This window comes from Alexandromys fortis, unplaced genomic scaffold (genome assembly GCF_014885135.2).
Source record: "Alexandromys fortis isolate MF-2015 unplaced genomic scaffold, M_Fortis_MF-2015_v1.1 scaffold_182, whole genome shotgun sequence".
Lineage (NCBI taxonomy): Eukaryota > Metazoa > Chordata > Mammalia > Rodentia > Cricetidae > Alexandromys > Alexandromys fortis.
In genome coordinates this window covers 2,174,494-2,192,227 of record NW_026068068.1, presented here as the reverse complement: position 1 = coordinate 2,192,227, position 17,734 = coordinate 2,174,494, and the positions used below count along the sequence as shown (strand labels likewise).

Genomic DNA, 17,734 nt, shown 5'->3' with positions numbered 1-17,734 from the left:
TTTCATCTTTGCTTTGTTCCATGTTCCAACTTCCTGTCTGGCAGCTATGAACCTCAGTAACCTTAACTCAGTTGACTGGTCTGCTTAGAGTCTAATACATGGCTTCTGGTGTGTGTATTTTCATAACAAGTATTGCATTGTTTTAGTCAATTAAGACATGAAAGCCACAGATTAAAAGGAGCAAAACTCTGTCATGCTTTTGGTTGACAAAGGTGTTTCTGCTTGCTGTCATTTCTTCTAAAGGGAAGTTAAGCTTGTCGGTACTGTCTTATGATGCATGGTGGTGGCTAAGTCAGACAATAATTTAAAATATAAAACAAATCATTGACATAAAATATTCACAGCTAAATAACATCCAGAATAGATTGCTTTTATTTTTACTGTCATGTAACATAGATTTCAAGTCTCTTCAATATATCTGACATAATTTTATTACATATTCTATCATCTGTTTTTTTGAGGCAGGGTCTTGTGGAGTCTCTACTGTGTTTAGATTGAGATCTTTCTGATTCTGCTTCCTTAGTGCTGGGATTGCAGTTATGCTCCCAACACATGGCTAACTATGTAGCATCTTATGTAACAGTGACAGCACAGAAGCCTTATTAGCAGACCTGTATTTGGACACATATATAGTCAATATGCATATGTTTAGTGAACATGTATTCATATATATATATATATATATTTGTGTGCACACATACACATATTAGCGAGAGACTGATTGATTACTCAATAGACTTTTTTGAGACAGAGTCTCATTATGGATACCGCACTATCAAAGGTATCTGTCTGCCTTTGCCTCTCAAGTGTTGGTTGAGATTAGATGTGTGCACCACATGCAACATCTCTAATATATATTTTGCACAACATCTTTCCTAGTCGTTTTACTTTCTAGATAAGAGGCACAAAATTATTCTTTTCTGTTCACCTACCATGACTTTTCATGAGAGTAAAAGGCAATCTTCTTTGTAACTTCTGTGACAAAAAAAAATTAATGAATTTTGGGTAATGAAGAATGCTCAGTATCAGGGAAGCGATCCTGCAGAGCCCTCCCCGGCAGGCCCAATGCTGCCTAGCAAGCAGGAAGTCTGCTTACTGGATTAGAAGTCATGCTGAACACCCTAGTTCTGGTCTGTTTTCCCAAAATAAACACAAATACCAGCATTTTATTTTGCTAATGGAAATTTGATACACTTACATAAATATTTTCTCAAGAAAACTGACATAGTGACTTTTGACCCCAGAGAACTGGTCTCCCCACCCCCACCTCCATGGTGGACTCAGTGAATGATGTTTCAGTAGCTCAGCTGCCCTAGCTGGGTGAGAGAGGGCTCCCGGTTGTATCGCAGGCATTACATGTTCTGAGTTTAATTTTTTTTCTGGAAATGGTAATTATTTCCAAGTAGATGTCTTAATTAGGGTTTCTATTGCTGGGAAGAGACAGCATGACCACAACAAACTCTTAAAGTAAAACATTTAATTGAGGTGACGGCTTGCAGGTTAGAGGTTCAGTCCCTTACCATCAGGGCAGGAGCATGGCAGTGTGCAGGTAGACCTGGCACTGGCAACATCTCGATCAGAAGGCGACAGGAAAGTCAGCTGTGAGACTGAGCAGTATCTTGGCACAGGAGACCTCCAAGTCTGCCCCATGAGGACACACTTCCTCCAACGAGACTACACCCACTCCTAATAGTGCCACTCCTTTTGAACTTATGGAGGCCAATTACATTCAAACTACAATAATAGATAAGTAGCAAAACATACAATTTACTATAAAAGCAATGGAAGGAAATGTATTAGGGTTAATTGAGAGTCTCATGGTTTAGCACCATCTACAGCCTTGCTGTCCCTTTGAGAATGACTGTGAGCATTAGAAGCAACCACCACACACCAAATACCGACAACTCTCATTCCATGGAATCTGTGGATCCTGTAATGCTCAGATTTTAAAATAAAATTAAATTAGATAGAATTTTAAAAATTAAAAAGATAAAATTTTAACTAAAAAAATGGCATTTGCCACATAGTCTGTGTTATCTGCCTGTGAGCAGTAGAGTTCACATTCCTTACTGGAGGAAGACATACATGACTTGGGTTCAACAAAGCAGATGAAGCAAAAGTCCGTTTCCTTTGAACTAGAAATACAGTAATTGCAAGATGACATTTTAAGCATTTTACGTGAAACTCATCTTAACACTGGAATGTACCTTATTCTTAGCGTCTTACTTATTTGTATTTATTTGAAGGGGAGGGAGAGGGAGAAAGGACGGAGCACATGGAGGGTAAGAGGACCACTTGGCAGGAGTAGTTGGCCTCCGTGCTTGGGAAGTCATTTCTCTCTATGGGCTATGGGCGCTTCCAGCAGGTCTTCTGTCTGCACCCCACCTCACTGCAGGAGAACGTGGGCTGGGATTGCACATGTGAGCACACCTGGGCTTTTCCTGCAGGATCTAGGGCCTGTGTGAGGCTGGCCGTCCTACAGCAAGCTCTTGCACCCACTAGCTCTCTTAGTGACCAAGACATGGATTCTTAAAGTATGCACTAATTCTCAATATTCTTGAAATAGCTTGTGGCAGTATTGAGAGATGTCAAATACCTTTTGATGCTGAAGAAATCTGACATACCAGACTCAGCCTTAGGCATCTTCCAGAAAAGGAACACTATTTTAAAGGTTTGTGCCTTTTGATACTTTGGTACCTTTGAGATGAAAATACTTTGAATTTTATTTCTTGATTTAAAGACCTGTGGCATTTGATGCAGAAAAATGCTAATAAACCTGGTCCCTTTTGTTTTGCGTTGTCTTGCTCAGTGCATTGGGAGCCTGGAGCTTCTTGTCCAAAGCTACAATAGGCTGAAGCAGAGCCTTCTGGAGGTCGAGCACCCTCTCATCCAGGGTGAGCTCCAAGCTCTGGATGAGCAGCTCGGGGCAGCCGCGACGTGGCTGACCTGGCAGGATGACTTCCGGGTCTACATGGAGAGGGTACAAGTGGCCACCACAGAGCTGGAGCTCAGAGTGGCCCAGACTCAGAGCAACGTGCGAACAATCCAACAGACCATGCAGACCTGGGCAGAGTGGCCACTGCTGCCCCGGAGGGAGCCCAGAAGAGAGGCTGCCTTCACCTTGGAAGACAAGGGGGACCTATTTGCTAAAAAATACAAGCTGATACAAGAAGATGGCTGCAAGATACACAACTTGGTAGAGGTAATAGTTCCAACATTTCTACATATATAAAGCTTTTTATTTGGTAAAGAGCAGAACAAGAAATGCTTACTTCACGCTGTAGATCAGACCTGAAGGGGTTAACAGATGCTAACCTCACATTGTAGATCAGACCTGAAGGGGTTAACAGATGCTTACCTCACACTGTAGCTCAGACCTGAAGGAGTTAACAGATGCTAACCTCATGCTGTGGATCAGGCCTGAAGGGGTTAACAGGTACTAACCTCATGCTGTGGATCAGGCCTGAATGGGTTAACAGATGGTCTTGCTGTAATTCATGGTGGAAGAGTCTGTGCTATTTGCCTGGGACTTGTGTAGTTCCCACTCCTCACTCCTGAGGGACAGATGTGAATAGGAAATACAATGACCCAACTAAAAAGCAGAGGTTGCAGGGGTGGTGGTGCGCGCCTTTAATCCCAGCACTCAGAAGGCAGAGGCAGGGGGATCTCTGTAAGTTCAAAGCCAGTCTGGTCTACAAGAGCGAGTTCCAGGACAGGCTCCAAAGTTACAGAAGTAGTGGTTGATCCTTCTTTGACCCAGTTGATCCCTTTGGCTGTTAGTAAATCCTTCTACTTGGTTGGCTAGTGTCAGCCACTTTGATTTCATGATCTCCTAAGGATGGCAGTAATAGTTACTCTGCTTTTTAAAAATATATCTGAGTTTCTTGGAACTGGAGAGATGGGTCAGTGGTTGAAACACTTTCTGCTCTTGCAGAAGACCTGGGTTCAATTCCCAATATCCACCCGGCAGCTCATGACCATCTGTAACTGCCCTTCCAAGGGGATCCAACAGCTTGTTCTAACCTTTGTGAGCACTGTATGCTTGAGCTTACATGAGACCTCAAAGCCCACATCCATAGTGGCACAGTTCTCCACAGAGCCACACCTGCCAATAGTGCCACTAGCTTATAGGGGGAATTGCATTCACCTGCCACAAGTGGGAGGAGTCTACACATGCCTCGTCCCCTACTTAGGACCTAGAATGAAAGCCAGAGTTGGGCACGAGATGGGGAATGTAGAAGCCATGATTGCCTTGGCAAAGAGACATGCTGGTGTCAGCCTGCGGTGTCATCCAGGAGACTGGACAGAGAAGGGGGAAATGGAGGCGGAAGCCTGTGAAGTCACAGAGGCTTGCTGTGGGGCACTGCGCAAGTTTAGCTATTCCTGGACACTGTCAGGGCTAGAGAGGGCCTTATTTCTCACATTGCCTTATATTCTCACATTGTTCGTGTGTGGACTGGAACGATCTCACAGAGAGGAAGGACTTGCTGGGGGAATTCATTTAGGGGTGGGAACTGATGCTCCAGACATGACGCGGAGCCTTCTGTAGTGAAATGAGAAACTGACAGAGATTGACGTCTGGTACCTGTAGCTAGCCAGTGCGAGAGACACAAACAGGGAATTTAGCTTTTCAGCCACTGACGGGGCTAGGGAAGTGACTGGTGTTCACTTCGGAGAATCTCATTATGTGCAACCTTCTCTTGAGGAGCATGTGATCCCAAAGCCATAAACACGGTCCCTCTGGTCTCTGTAGTATTGGACAGAGAAAGAACACTTGGTACAGCCTGGAAACTTCGGTGTTCAGCCTATGTCTTCCGGAACTTGGACCTGGTTTTCCCCAGTTCAGCAGTAGGGAGAGAAAGGGTTATGATTTTCCTGTGAGCCTCCTGTGTTCTCATACCTTTCTAAGTTTTTGTTTATTTGTATGCACCTGTGTGTTCATGCATGCTTGGACCTGTATGGGAGCACATGTGTGTGCAGTGTTCATGCGAGTGGGTGTGCATGCATGTGCAGGTCCATCCGATGATGATGGTGCTCACCACATGATTGCTCGGGGCTGGATCACATCCGAGTCCGGAGCTCACCAGGACAGCCAGATTGATCTAGAGATCTCATTTCCACCTCCAGAGTTCTGGAATTCCAGACAGACTGCCACCTACCAGGCATTTGTGTGGGTGCTGGGGACCGAGTTCCAGTTCTTAAGCTTGTGTGCAAGTGCTTTGCCCACTCAGCCACCTCCCTGACCCCCATTCTAAGTGTGGGTACATCAGTGATAGAGCTAAGATCCTTGCTGTCATGGAGCTTACGGTCTAGTGGGGGGAGAATAAGCGAGGCGCATTAGACTAGTGCTACAGGAAAAGCCGGGCACTAGATGAGGGTTGGCAAGAGGGTGAAAGTCAATAGTATGATTACAGCAAGTCTAAGTGAAATCAGACATGGCCGGCCCTGGCAGGAGCGCGCAGAAAAAGCTGCTGGCTAGCCAGAGCACCTGTTGTGCTCCAGGAAGTGAGAGGGGAGGCTAAGCGAGGTGAGATGCTAGCCTTCGTGTTGCAGGGGGGGGGGGGCAGATAGGGAGACTTTTCAGGTTTACTTTTGTTCCAATTTAGTTCAATTCCAGGTGTGTTCTTACTTTACATGTCAAATGCCTCAAAGGTTCTTTTCTGCCCCATGAAGCCCAGACAGCACCTCAGAGCAGATATGGACCTGCCTTGCCACTGTTCCTTCCACAATGCTTGGCATCCTGGCCAGCAGGCCCAGACCCCAGAGTCGTGCTGTCGGAGGGCCTCCTCCCACATCCTGGTTTAGTGTCTTTGATCTTGAATTTGCATTTCCAGTGGGAACCTTCTCTTGATTCCCACACTAATAAACCTGACTGTCCAACTCTTTTATTTGACCAATGAACACCTCAAACTGTCTAAAATGGAAACCCCAGTCTTCCCGTTCCTTTCGCAGGAATCTTGACAGAGTGTGTAGTCTACAGCATCCTCCCTTCATCCTTCACACCCAGAACATGTGTTAGCTCTGCTTAATTCAAAGCACATCCAGACCCCAACCTTTCTAGGCATTCCCATTGCTCCTAGTCAGAAGTCATCTGTGACCTCTCAGGTGGTCTGAATGCTAATCCCTCTCCAGCTCAGATTCCAACACCCAAGGTGCTGGGAACAGGAGCTAGGGCCTTTGGGAGAGGGTAAGGTCATGAGGACAGAGCCTTCATGGATGAACTAAAGCATTACTGAAAAAGACCCAGGAGAACCTTGCATCTCTCGGGCCATGGGAAGACAGCAGTTTTCAGTCCAGAAGAGGCCATACAGCTTGGTCATTGTCTAGAGACAGTGTCAGCACAGTAGCCAGATACCTTTAAAAACCCTCTCCAAATGAGACTGTGGCTCCCCTGAGGCTGACATAGTTTCACAAGTGGGGATTTTAAATGACAGAAGTGTGTTCTCTTGTGGTCTGGAAATCTCAGTGAAAAGTCTGTGATCAGGTTGTCGGTAGAGCTGGGTTTTCTCCAGGGTGCTGCCTAAGGCCCCTAGAGTAGAAGAGAACCCCCAAGCATCTGCCATGTAAGGGAAGACACATCTGGGTTTACAGTACTCTTTGCATCTTAAGCTACACTTGGGTGTGGCTCTCTTTGGTGCTGTCAAATCTTCCGTGACTTTGTGAGGATAGGTTTAACACCTGCTCATGTAGTAGGGTCTGCCTCACAGAGGTCAGGTGGCAGATTGCAATTAGTTTTCTGGGCGGGGGTGGTGGTGGTGGAGGGAGTGTTATGTTTTCTTTCTTTCTTTCTTTCTTTCTTTCTTTCTTTCTTTCTTTCTTTCTTTCTTCCTTCCTTCCTTCCTTCCTTCTTCCTTCCTCCCTTCCTTCCTTTTTTTGGTTATTTTTCAAGACAGGTTTCTCTGTGTAGCCTTGTCTATCCTGGAACTCACCATGTAGACCAGGCTAGCCACGAACTGCAGATATATGACTGCCTCTCCCTCCTGAGTCCTGGGGTTAAAAGACTGTGCCACCACCACCCGGTTAACATTTTCTGGATAATTAAAAAAATCTTAAGCTCCAATATCAGGCATTAGACATTCAGGCTAATACATCCCTCAAAAGACCTGACTAGAAACCTTTGTGAGAGTACGGTTGGCATTTTCCTTCTCACAGTGTTCGCTGTTTTTTCTCAAGTCAGAGCTGAGTAATTTCAAAACTCCCATTCTGTGTCAGAAAATGAGAAAAGCTTAACATGAGGCAGCTGTAAAGGAGACACATGCTGGTTGGTTGGATGTGTCCAGCCTGTGAGGGATATTTTCCTCTTTGACTCAAGGAATCTTTGTGAGTGGCAGGGAAGGATGAATGTGTCAGGGACTTTGTCTTTCATATCTACAGGATTTCTCCCTTTTTGCTTTTATATGTATCCCTTTGTTTTCTATGTGTATTTCTTTGCTTTCTATGTCTATCCCTTTGCCACAAAAGAAAAGGCTGCTGTGTTCAGGTTCTCAGGATGCATGCATGCATGCAGGTCACATGACTGTATGGATCTGGGGATACATGACATGAAATGCAGCACCCCAGGAGATCTAGCCCTAAATTTGGAGGCAGCAAACCCATAGGATCCCATCCCCAACTTAGTAATAGTAATATCGTAGTGTCCCAGAGTACTGTTCTCAGAGGTCATTAGGAAATCTCTTTATATAAGGGCCTGGATAACAAAGTCCATGACCACATAAACTGTTCCAGTCCTGGGCTCCAGTGTTCTGGAATTTGTTGGGAATTAGTATATTTCTTGCCTGTATTTGAAGATAGCAATTTTTGTATTGATGTCTTCTTTTAAAGGATATTTTTTGAACATATGTGGTATGTTAGCTTAATGCTATACTATTATAAAATCCTACATCAGCTTTTGCCTTTTACCAAAAGGTTCTATAGCCTTAGATTTGAATGTCTGGGCACCACACCCCAAAATACAGTCCTTTCCTCAGCAGGCACTCCAGGGCAGGCTTCTCTTTTATGTTGGTTAACGTTGACCCTTTCATCTTTCATTCTTAGGAGAACCGGAAGCTCTTCAGAGCTGATCCTTCTCTGGATTCCTGGAAAATTTATGTGGAATTCATTGATGACATTGTGGTGGAAGGCTTTTTTCAGGCCATCTTGCATGACCTGGACTTCTTCCTGATGAACACAGAGAGACAGTTAAAACCTGCGCCGTTTTTTCAAGCACAAATGCTCTTAATGCCCCCTGAGATTGTGTTTAAGCCCCCTTTGGAAAGAGAGTGTGGAGACGGCTTCTACGATCTGGTGGAGGAAATGCTGTGTGGCAGCTTCCGGATGTCCGCCCAGATGAAGCGTGTGGCGGCACACCTGGACATCGCAAACTACCAGGTATTCTCTCGGGAACAAAACGGGGATCATGAGAAGCCAGAGAGATGCCAGTAAGGGCCACACGGGCACACAGATTCTTTTCTTCCTTTTGTTGAGGACTCTCTCTTGAGTGATTCCATTGGATAAGGTTATGGTAAGAAATCCTTGGGTAAAGAAAGACACACATGGTTCCCCTCTCGTTTAGAACGACATGGATAACATGTTAGGCCTGGCAGAGGTCCGGCGGGAGATCATGAATAGAGTGGCTGATGTCATCAGCAAAGTCTTGGAGTTCAGAAGTTCTCTGGAGACCTACTCTTACCTCTGGGTGGACGACCGAGCTGAGATTCTGAAGCAGTTCCTCCTGTATGGCCCTGCCTCACCATCTGAGGAGGTGGACGCTCATGCGAATGAAGACATCCTGCAGCCACCAACTTTAGAACAGTTCAAAGAACAGGCAAGGCAACCCTTAGCATTTAGTACTCTTAACTAGCTTTTCATGAGGTTGCTATATTATTGTTCTTTCTAATCTTACAGATCGACATTTATGAGTCTTTGTATGTTCAGATGAGCAAGTTTGATGACTTCCGAGTGTTTAACAGTTGGTTCAAGGTAGACATGAAGCCTTTCAAGCTGAGCTTGCTCAGTGTGATCAAGAAGTGGAGCTGGATGTTTCAGGAGCACCTGCTAAGATTCGTCATCGGCAGGTAGCCTTCACCTTTGGGTTTGAAATGGGTCTAGCTTTTGACAGAAGCTGGCTGGTGGGCTGTGGAGACGGCTTAGTCTGTAAACTGTTTGTCGCGTACCAGTGATGACCCAAGTTTAACCTCCTGTACTTATGTAAAAACTGAGTGTGGTGGAATATGCGTTACTCCCAGATGTGGGGAGGCGAAAACAGAGGAATCCCTGGGGCTTGCAAACCAGACAGCCTACAGCATCACACCTCAGGCTTAGTTAGAGACCCTGACTCAAAACCAAACAAAGTTGCATGGAAGCTGAAGAACGACCCCTGAAGTTGTCCTCTGACCTCTGCATGTAAACCCACAGCTGACTGGTTTGTAGTTGACAAATTAACTCCAATAGTATTTGTACGCTAACTTTAGGGTAGATTTAAAAATGAATATTTATATAGAATGAAAATGAGCTCCCATCAAGTCAATGCTCATATTTGAATGACCTTGAAAACCTTCTGTCTGGTGAAAGACACCAACTGCAGGCCCTATACAGTGTTGCTCCACTTACATGAAGCTACCCACAGGGAAAGAGCATGGTAAGTCATTGCCACAAGTTGGAGAATATGTCTTGGCTTGGTATGGAGAAGGAATGTCTGAAATGACACAAATGGATGCTTAAATCCGGTAATAGGCATTTGATTATTTCTGTCTTTGCTATGGTGCATATTCCTGCTTGGAGCTCTGTATGAGGTGAGATGTTTTCACTAACCTAGCTTGTGCATACCTGTGTGTACACGTTTGTTACAGCCTGAATGAACTGCAGGGATTTATCAAGAGGACAGACGTTGGTCTTCAGCAGCAGCTGAGTGAAGGTGACCACAGTGGCTTAGTCGACATCATGGGCCATCTTCTGGCTGTACGAAGCCGACAGAGAGCTACTGATGAGCTCTTTGAACCCCTGAAGGAAACCATCATGCTGCTGGAAAGCTATGATCAGAAGCTGCCCGAGCAAGTCTACGCCCAGCTGGAGGTAAGCACCCGTGAAACAGGCAATTCCTTCAGCCGGGGGCTGACTTTACAGTCTTGTCAGCATGAAGCGAGATGCAGACAGTGTTTTCATGGCACAGGTGAAGAACCTGAAGATAGAAGAGATGACTTTTTCAGGCCATAGAAGTAGTAAAGCCAGCCACTACGCACCTCTGTGTGCAGCATAAGAACACGTTCTCACCCACTGCGACACTGTCCTCCCGCTGTCCGGGCCATCAATTCCTCTGCGCTGCTCCTTGAGTCCCCGTCATTTTCATGTGTGCCATGTAGCCATACCCACAGTCTTCTGCATTCTCTACTGCCCGCCATCTGAGAAGCATTCTAAAATACGTCACAAATGTGATGATAAAAATGTGGAGTCTGGTCTGGATGGGAAAATCTCTGTGTTTTCCTGTCAGATCTGTTTTGCACTGGCTGTGCTCCAGAAATATTTGGTGGCTGGTAGGTGCCAGAATACAAGCAAGGTCTGCTTAATTTCAACCGAATTCATGAGGAAAAATCTTGGAGTTGAGTCTCTGCTGCTGTACTTATTGGAATTCTGTAGATGGTGGAGTGGGGTGGACTTACAACGGACTTTGTGAATGTCACCAGTGGGCGCATTAGCCAAAGCTCGCTTTGAGGTTAGTGGTCAGAGCACGCACCCAAATACTGACTGATTCTGTATGCATGTGAGTGCGTGTGTGGTGAATACGACGGCCTGAGGAGGACACCTGTTCTCCCCTTCTCTGCCCAAGCCCCTGAGTTTGGGTACTTCCCTGAATCTGGAGCTAGACTGACAGATAATCCCCCTGCCTCTACTCCACCCCTGACAGCTGTGGGCTTACCGTATGCATGTACCAGCCCTGGCGTTTTCAATGGATGCAAGAATCTGGTTCTTGTGCTTGCTCACTGAGACAGTCTCTAGCCACAGCATCTGGCTTTCAGTCCCTCAGGCGACAGCTCTCATCTATCTGCCTTGGCACTTGTCTTGGGGTGTGTTTCCTTTTCGGAAAACTATTTTTTGTGACTCTCTTTAAGATAATTTTTTGTTTGTCTATATTTGCCATTTCCAACTTATTTTAGTTACCTACCTCTTTTTATTTAGATGAAGTTGACAGCTAGGTTTAATGTGAAAATAATATTTCAAATGTACAATTAAGTAGGAATTAGTGTATTTACAGCGTTGTGTTACCACCACTTTTGTTCAGGGCCACCAAATTTTTCTCATCCGGCAAGGAAACTGCCGTTCATTGCCACAGTCTTTCTCTACCCCAGCCCACACACTGGATTTGGCTTCCCCTGGTAAATGGCTGTATAGCTTAATCACTTTGTATCATTATTGACATTTTACTCCTTTTGATCTTGTGTTTACCTGTCTGTCTACTGATGGGTGTAAGACTTGTCTCCATCTTGGCGAGCATGAATTATTTTCTTTCGAACACTGATGTGTGGGTATTTGAATAATTATTTTCATTTTTTTTCTGGCATGAACTTAGGAGTGGACATGCTGGGTCACATGGTACTTCTATATGTGACTCTTTCAAGGACTGGTTTTCACACTGGCGGCAATATTTTGTTCTGAGAGGACAAAATGCAACAATATATTATTGCCAGTGATCTTTGACCATAAAGGACAGAGAGAACTGTTGTGTATGAAATTCTGTATTACATGAAACTGTCCTTTGACCTGCTACATGGGACAAGTGACAAACTGGCCAGACAAATGCTTAACAGCCTTGAGAGATGAAATAACCATAGTAGCATCAGCTACAAAGGATTTTTATTTACTTAGTTTTTATATTTATTTATTTTTCTGGGTGTTGTATGTATATATGGGGGAACTGTATGGAGGTCAGAAGACAACTTTCAGGACTGTTTCCCTTCTTCAACCATGTGGGTTCTGGAGATCAAGCTCAGTCTTGGAGATACATGCCTTTACCCTTAAAGCCATCTTACTGCCCCAATATATCTTCCTTAAAGAACTTGGGTATTCTTTGTGTCAGACCTTGGACCTTGACATTTATCTCACAGAGAAGCCAGTTATAACATAATTAATCAGTATGGGGAAGTTCTCATTTCCTCGAGAATTTATAATATGAAAATTTGACTTCCTTAGGGCTTGAAAGTATCAATCTTAATTGAAAATATTAAATCTTTCATGGTTCAGAAGCAGACTGCAGATGAGAGGAAAAATACGTCGAATTGTAACTTTTCCTGAATAACTTGCACTTTTACGATGTATCTATGCTTACTTCTAGGATTACAAACAAAACAAAGAGCACCTTAGATGTGCTTGTATTTCAAGGTTCTGAGAGCTTCTTCATCATCATTAGCCTTTTTAGTCTGTTCTCTCCCATTTTAATTCAGTTCTTACTACCCCCAACCCAGCTAACAGTAGTAGCTGCTCAGCCTACCCCATTCGTCCTCATATGCTGCCCACAGTCTGCGCTGCAGCAGCAGTAGAGTTCTGGTCCACAGGGCTTATCCACTCTGTCTCTCCCGGAAGCCCTCATTCATTGTACCTCACGTGGAGTTACCACATCCCCAAATTCGATTCTGTCCATTAGAATTTTGAGGTAGTCCAGTCTTTTGCTTTTTGCATCAAGTAAAGGGGTAGTTAGAATTTACAAGCACATGGCAGGTCTGCTGTGTTTGAGGAAGGTACAGACCTGAGATGTCCCTTGTGAACCTCCCTGACTTCCGCTCATGGCTTCTGATGGGATGCTGAGTTGGATTGGGTTGTGTTGTTCTTATTGTTTTGAGACATGGTCTCTCCTCAGTTGGGCCTTGAACTTGCTATGTTGCTAAGACTCACCTTGAACTTCTGTCACCCCTCCCTACTCCTGACCTCCACCTCCTGAGTCATTGGGATTATGGTCAAGCAACATCATGCTGGGACAGAATTCAGGTCACAAGACACAGGATTTTGAAGAGGCGGCAAAAGATGGGGGCACAGTGTTTTAGAGCCCGAGTCTGTTGACTCCTGAGCTGGAGGGGGTTCCCATCATGACACATGCTTCCTAATGACATTGATTGTATGACTAGTTGGCCTGTTGGGGGACATTAGTACAATGAACCACGTGAACTGGTTCTGCGCACACCTCCTTCCTTCTCTTTTGGAGACACTAGTTTAATTCCAAGAACGTGTTTTACTGCTGAAGTACCCTCTCCACACAGTTACTTAGCACAGCACCCTCTTTATAATCTGCAGTTGCTGGACTGCCCATCAAATATCTACTGAGGGTTACAAAGTAGCCTGTGGAACTTTGCAGTGCAGCTCAGCAAGGCAGGACCGTGTCAGGAGATGTGGTTGTGTGTGACCAATCAGGTTCAGTGTCCTTGGACACAGCCGTGCTTCTCCACGGCATCACGGCTATCACAGAGTCAGTTGCTCCTCATCTGTTTGCAGGGTGGGGAGGGCAGAGTGGAGGTCGTCCCTCAACTGTTTATTGTTGTTTTTGTTCAACATCAAGTAGGAACTGACCTTCCTGTCCCCCTTGCCTCTTGAGTTCCTTCAAAAATTCCTCCTTGCCAAAAACTGGTCAACTTCAGTGCTAAAACTTGAGCCAGCTCAGAAGCCTGCAAATTGTGACAGAAGGAAGAAACGGGGTCACATTGTAACTTTTGCCTACTCAGAACCAAAGTTTCAAAGCAACTTTTTTCTTTTTTTTATCTTTCTTTTTTTTCTTTCTTTTTTTTTTTTTAAAAAAAAACAAACTAAAGTTCCTGGTTTACATTTCTGGTTATTAGGAAGCAGTAAATTCATGCCCAGAGCACTTTAATTTCGTGTGTGTGTACGCATGTATGTGTGTGTGCATGTGTGTGTGTGCGTGTATCTGTGCGTGCATGTGTGTGTACATGTGTGTATGTATGTGCGCATGTGCATATGTGCATGTGTGTGCATGTGTATGTGTGCATGTGTGTGCATATGTGTATGTGTGTGCATGTGTGTGTGCGTGTGTGTGTGTGTGTCTGGATGAGCATGTATACATGATTCATATGCATGTGGAAGTCACAGTTCGCTAATGAGTGTTTTCCTTAATCACATATTTTTTGTGACAAGGTCCCTCATTGAACCTGGAGTTCACCCATTTGGCCAGGCTAGTGGCTAACAAGCCCCAGGGATTCTTCTGTCAATGTGACTTTCTACCCTTACCCCTCTGTGCCCTTGAGATTGTAGGTCCATACTGTCACTCCTGGGTAAAGATCAGAACTCGAACTTTCCTAGCAAGCCCTTCCCCAGCCTCCACAGCTCTTTACCTCTGTTCCCACAATGGCAAAGTGGTTCGGAGGTCTTTATTTTGAAATGTTTCTGCCAATTTTAAGATGAAAACAATTCTGATGCCTGCAAGGGAGGTGCTCCAGTTCTAACCCCTTTTATGCTGTAACTTTGTCTTATTTGGAAGACTTACTTCTAAAAGATGTCCTGAGTTGGAGGACAGAAACAAGAATGATTAGATCTCATGTAGTAGAGTTGGCTCAGGAGCTGAAGTGATGGCCATTGCATCTTTGTTTACACAGGAATTACCAGAACGATGGGAAACCACCAAGAAGATCGCTGCTATGGTCAGACACAAAGTCTCCCCACTACAAAATGCGGAGGTCACTCTTATTAGAAAAAAATGTGTTTTATTTGATGTGAGTTACTTAATGGGTTTGTGGCTGTCTATTTTTAAGGGAAGTCTGACAAGGGAAATAGAAACTATCTGATTGACATTCACTTTTCTCCCCTGACTAGGAAAAGCAAGCAGAATTCCGAGAGAGATTCAGAAGGTATGCCCCACTTGGATTTAAAGCAGAGAATCCGTACTCAGTGCTTGATCAGGTAATTCCTTCCCAGCCGTCTCATGGGCACAGCAGGAGCCAGATCAGAAAAGGAGTTTTCTTTTTCCTTCATTACATTGTTTTAATTTGTGTTTCCTCCAAACGCCACCATCATCAAAATAATCACGCAAGTGAAATCAGCACTGAGAATGCGCGAGGTCTCGCCCTCTGTCAAGAGTCGGAGGACAGAAATAAGAATGATTTGACCTCGTGTAGTAGAATTATCATCCAGCATCCTGGCTGCTTGTGAAACCATGGCAGGCTCACAAAATTCAAGTTGCATAGGCTAAAAATTGAGTTTAAGGCTGGTCTGAGTAAGTTATAATAGTGATGTCCTATCTCAAAATAAAAGGTAAGGACGGAGATATAGACGACTGTAGTGAGAGCTGCATAGTTTCTGGAGGAGGTCTGGAGTTCAGTTCCCTATAAACACATGCGCAGGCACATGTGGATGGGGACACACACAGGAGGAGGGAGATAAAAAGAACTTTTATTGGGCAGATTGCATTTTAATTACCATTGTAGCCCCATGAGATCACTTCACTTTTTCCTCTTTAAGATGAAGACAATCAGCATACTTTTTTTGAAGATTACAGTTCATAAATTTCAGAAATAGGATTACAGTTTTGCCTGTCTAAATCTTCTTTGGAGAGACCAGCACTTCTAACAATGATGCTACTTCCCATGTACTAACCTTCTCCCTTGTTTTCTGGTGGTGCGAGGGCTCAGGCACTGAACTACAGCTCCAGACTGTGGACGTAGCTTTGACCAGAGGACTGCAGAGCAGCCTGGGTGTCTGTCCTGTTGACTCACCCAGGGTTTCTCACAAGTTTCTCTCAAGCTACATCACTCTAAGAACTCAAACCCACACGGGATTCATAGGGAATTTGAAAGGATGTCTTCTATCTTTGTGTTAGAAACCCTGCAGGATCTTAACCTAGCAACGCAAGAAGTGCAAAAATGTCCCTGTGAGGGTGAGAATGTTTTCGTTCACGTGCTGGGCCCTTCTGGGTTCCTCTTTGGGCTCAGTCTTCATGTTTGGCTTAGGATTTCCTCTTGGAATGGTGTCCAGATTTTCCAAATCTGGCTTTGAAGTGAAACAACTGCTTTTACCCTATAAAAAAAAAAAAAAACACACTCTGTGGCCTAAGGTCTTTTCTCCCATTTTGAAGAAAGTTAGTTTATATCCATTGGAAAGGAGTAAGTTAACATATGTTAATAAAAGATTGTTAAAAGACTATATCTAAACTCCAGGTGGTCAGAACAGATTGCGGATGGGAAAATGTTTTTTATTTGACTCACCAATATGTTGTCTGCAAACATTTATGACAGATATGGATTGAATCTCTCCACTTCCACACATACTGTAGCTGCTTATAGTTGAATATTTAAAAGTGAGAAGCGCATCCCATGCCTTTTCAGGGTGTGTGGCAGACATTTCAGAAAGGATGGAGCTGGACTACCTTCTTCTTGAAGTCATTCTCTGTGTATGCTTGTCTTATAAATCTAATACTTCTAGAATCAGATTCAAGCAGAGTCATGCACAGTCTTGTACCATGGGGAGGACCAGTGCCCCAGGCATCTCAGCCCATAAATAGAAGCCATTGACCTCCCGGAAACAAGGAGGATGATGGTCTATGGCGGGATTCATTCTTTCTTTATTTCCTTTCTCCTTCCTTCTTTCCTTCCTTTCTGTGATGGGATTCCACAGTAAAGTGCTGCGTTCTGTTCAGAGATAAAGATGGGGTGCACAAAATAGGGAAATGATTCAAGATAAAAGGCTGCTCATTTTGCGGGGCTTGCACACTGTGATGATTCTTCTTGCATAAAAGATGCTGGATACATTACCACAGATGTACAGTTGTACATAGATTGTTCATTTCCCAGCAGCCCAGACTCCAGAAATAATCACACAGAAGCTGTGTAATTACAACCCTGCTTGGCCTATTAGCTTTTGCATATTTCTAGTTCACTCTTATCTCTTAAATTAACCCATTTCTATTATTTTATATTTTACCACAAGGCTCACGGCCTACTGGCAAAGTTCCGGCTGGCGGCTCGCATCTTTCCCCTCTGGTGGCTGCATGTGGTATCACTGACTCCACCTTCTTTCTCCCAGCATTCAGTTTAGTTCCCTCCCCCGCCCAGCTCTACTATCACAGGCCGAGACAGAGTCTTTATCTAATAACCAATAAAAGCTACACATATACAGAAGGACTTTCCACATCATAGAAATCTCTTATCAGCAGGATAGAACATTTGAAAGGACTCCAAAGCCATGCTGCTTTAGCGACTCTTGAGCACGCCAGCACATCCCTGAAGCTGCAGCTTTGAGATGGACACTTTGCCATGGTGGATGTTGTATCAGACCAGATCTCAGGGTAACTGGGGTGGGGCAACAGAAGTGTACAGTGTGCACGGGGAGCCTCTGAGGAGCCCACTGACCCTTGCTAAGGCTCTGAGGCTTAGTAAGGTGAAGGGAGAGGAACGAGGTAATCTAGGAATCTATAAATGTGAGCCTGCTGCCATAAGCACCTGTGGTTCCCTCTATGCTGCCTTGGGGTTAAGGAACTTTCAAGGCCAGGGAATAGGAATGGCTGTAAGTAGCTTTTTTTTAGAAACCCGTAGAAAGAAACTCAAATCCCTAAAAAACACAGTCCTGATCTTAATCCATTATCCAAATATGATCAGACGAATGTGGAAAAGTGCCAGTTACTTAAGGAAATGAAAATTACAGTTTCCTGAGACATACAACTCAGCAGATAGGAGAATAAACTATTTACATTTGGAAAAAATGAGGACATGTGTTACATCGGAAGAAATTACTTGGAACATTTCAAATAGGCATAAAGAAATGAGAAATA

At 44.3% G+C, this 17,734-nt stretch overlaps 1 protein-coding gene across 4 annotated transcripts in view; it reads left to right on the top strand.

The window, feature by feature from the left end:
• Positions 1-17,734, top strand: part of Dnah11 (dynein axonemal heavy chain 11) — a 324,204-nt gene that overhangs the window by 37,446 nt on the left and 269,024 nt on the right. For all 4 annotated transcript variants that reach the window (XM_050120839.1, XM_050120837.1, XM_050120838.1 and 1 more), the window contains exons 13-20: positions 2,567-2,671; positions 2,810-3,202; positions 8,035-8,367; positions 8,552-8,803; positions 8,884-9,053; positions 9,828-10,050; positions 14,568-14,684; positions 14,785-14,871. In XM_050120839.1, coding sequence (XP_049976796.1) covers positions 2,567-2,671; positions 2,810-3,202; positions 8,035-8,367; positions 8,552-8,803; positions 8,884-9,053; positions 9,828-10,050; positions 14,568-14,684; positions 14,785-14,871 — 1,680 coding nt within the window. The remainder of the gene's footprint in view (positions 1-2,566; positions 2,672-2,809; positions 3,203-8,034; positions 8,368-8,551; positions 8,804-8,883; positions 9,054-9,827; positions 10,051-14,567; positions 14,685-14,784; positions 14,872-17,734) is intronic.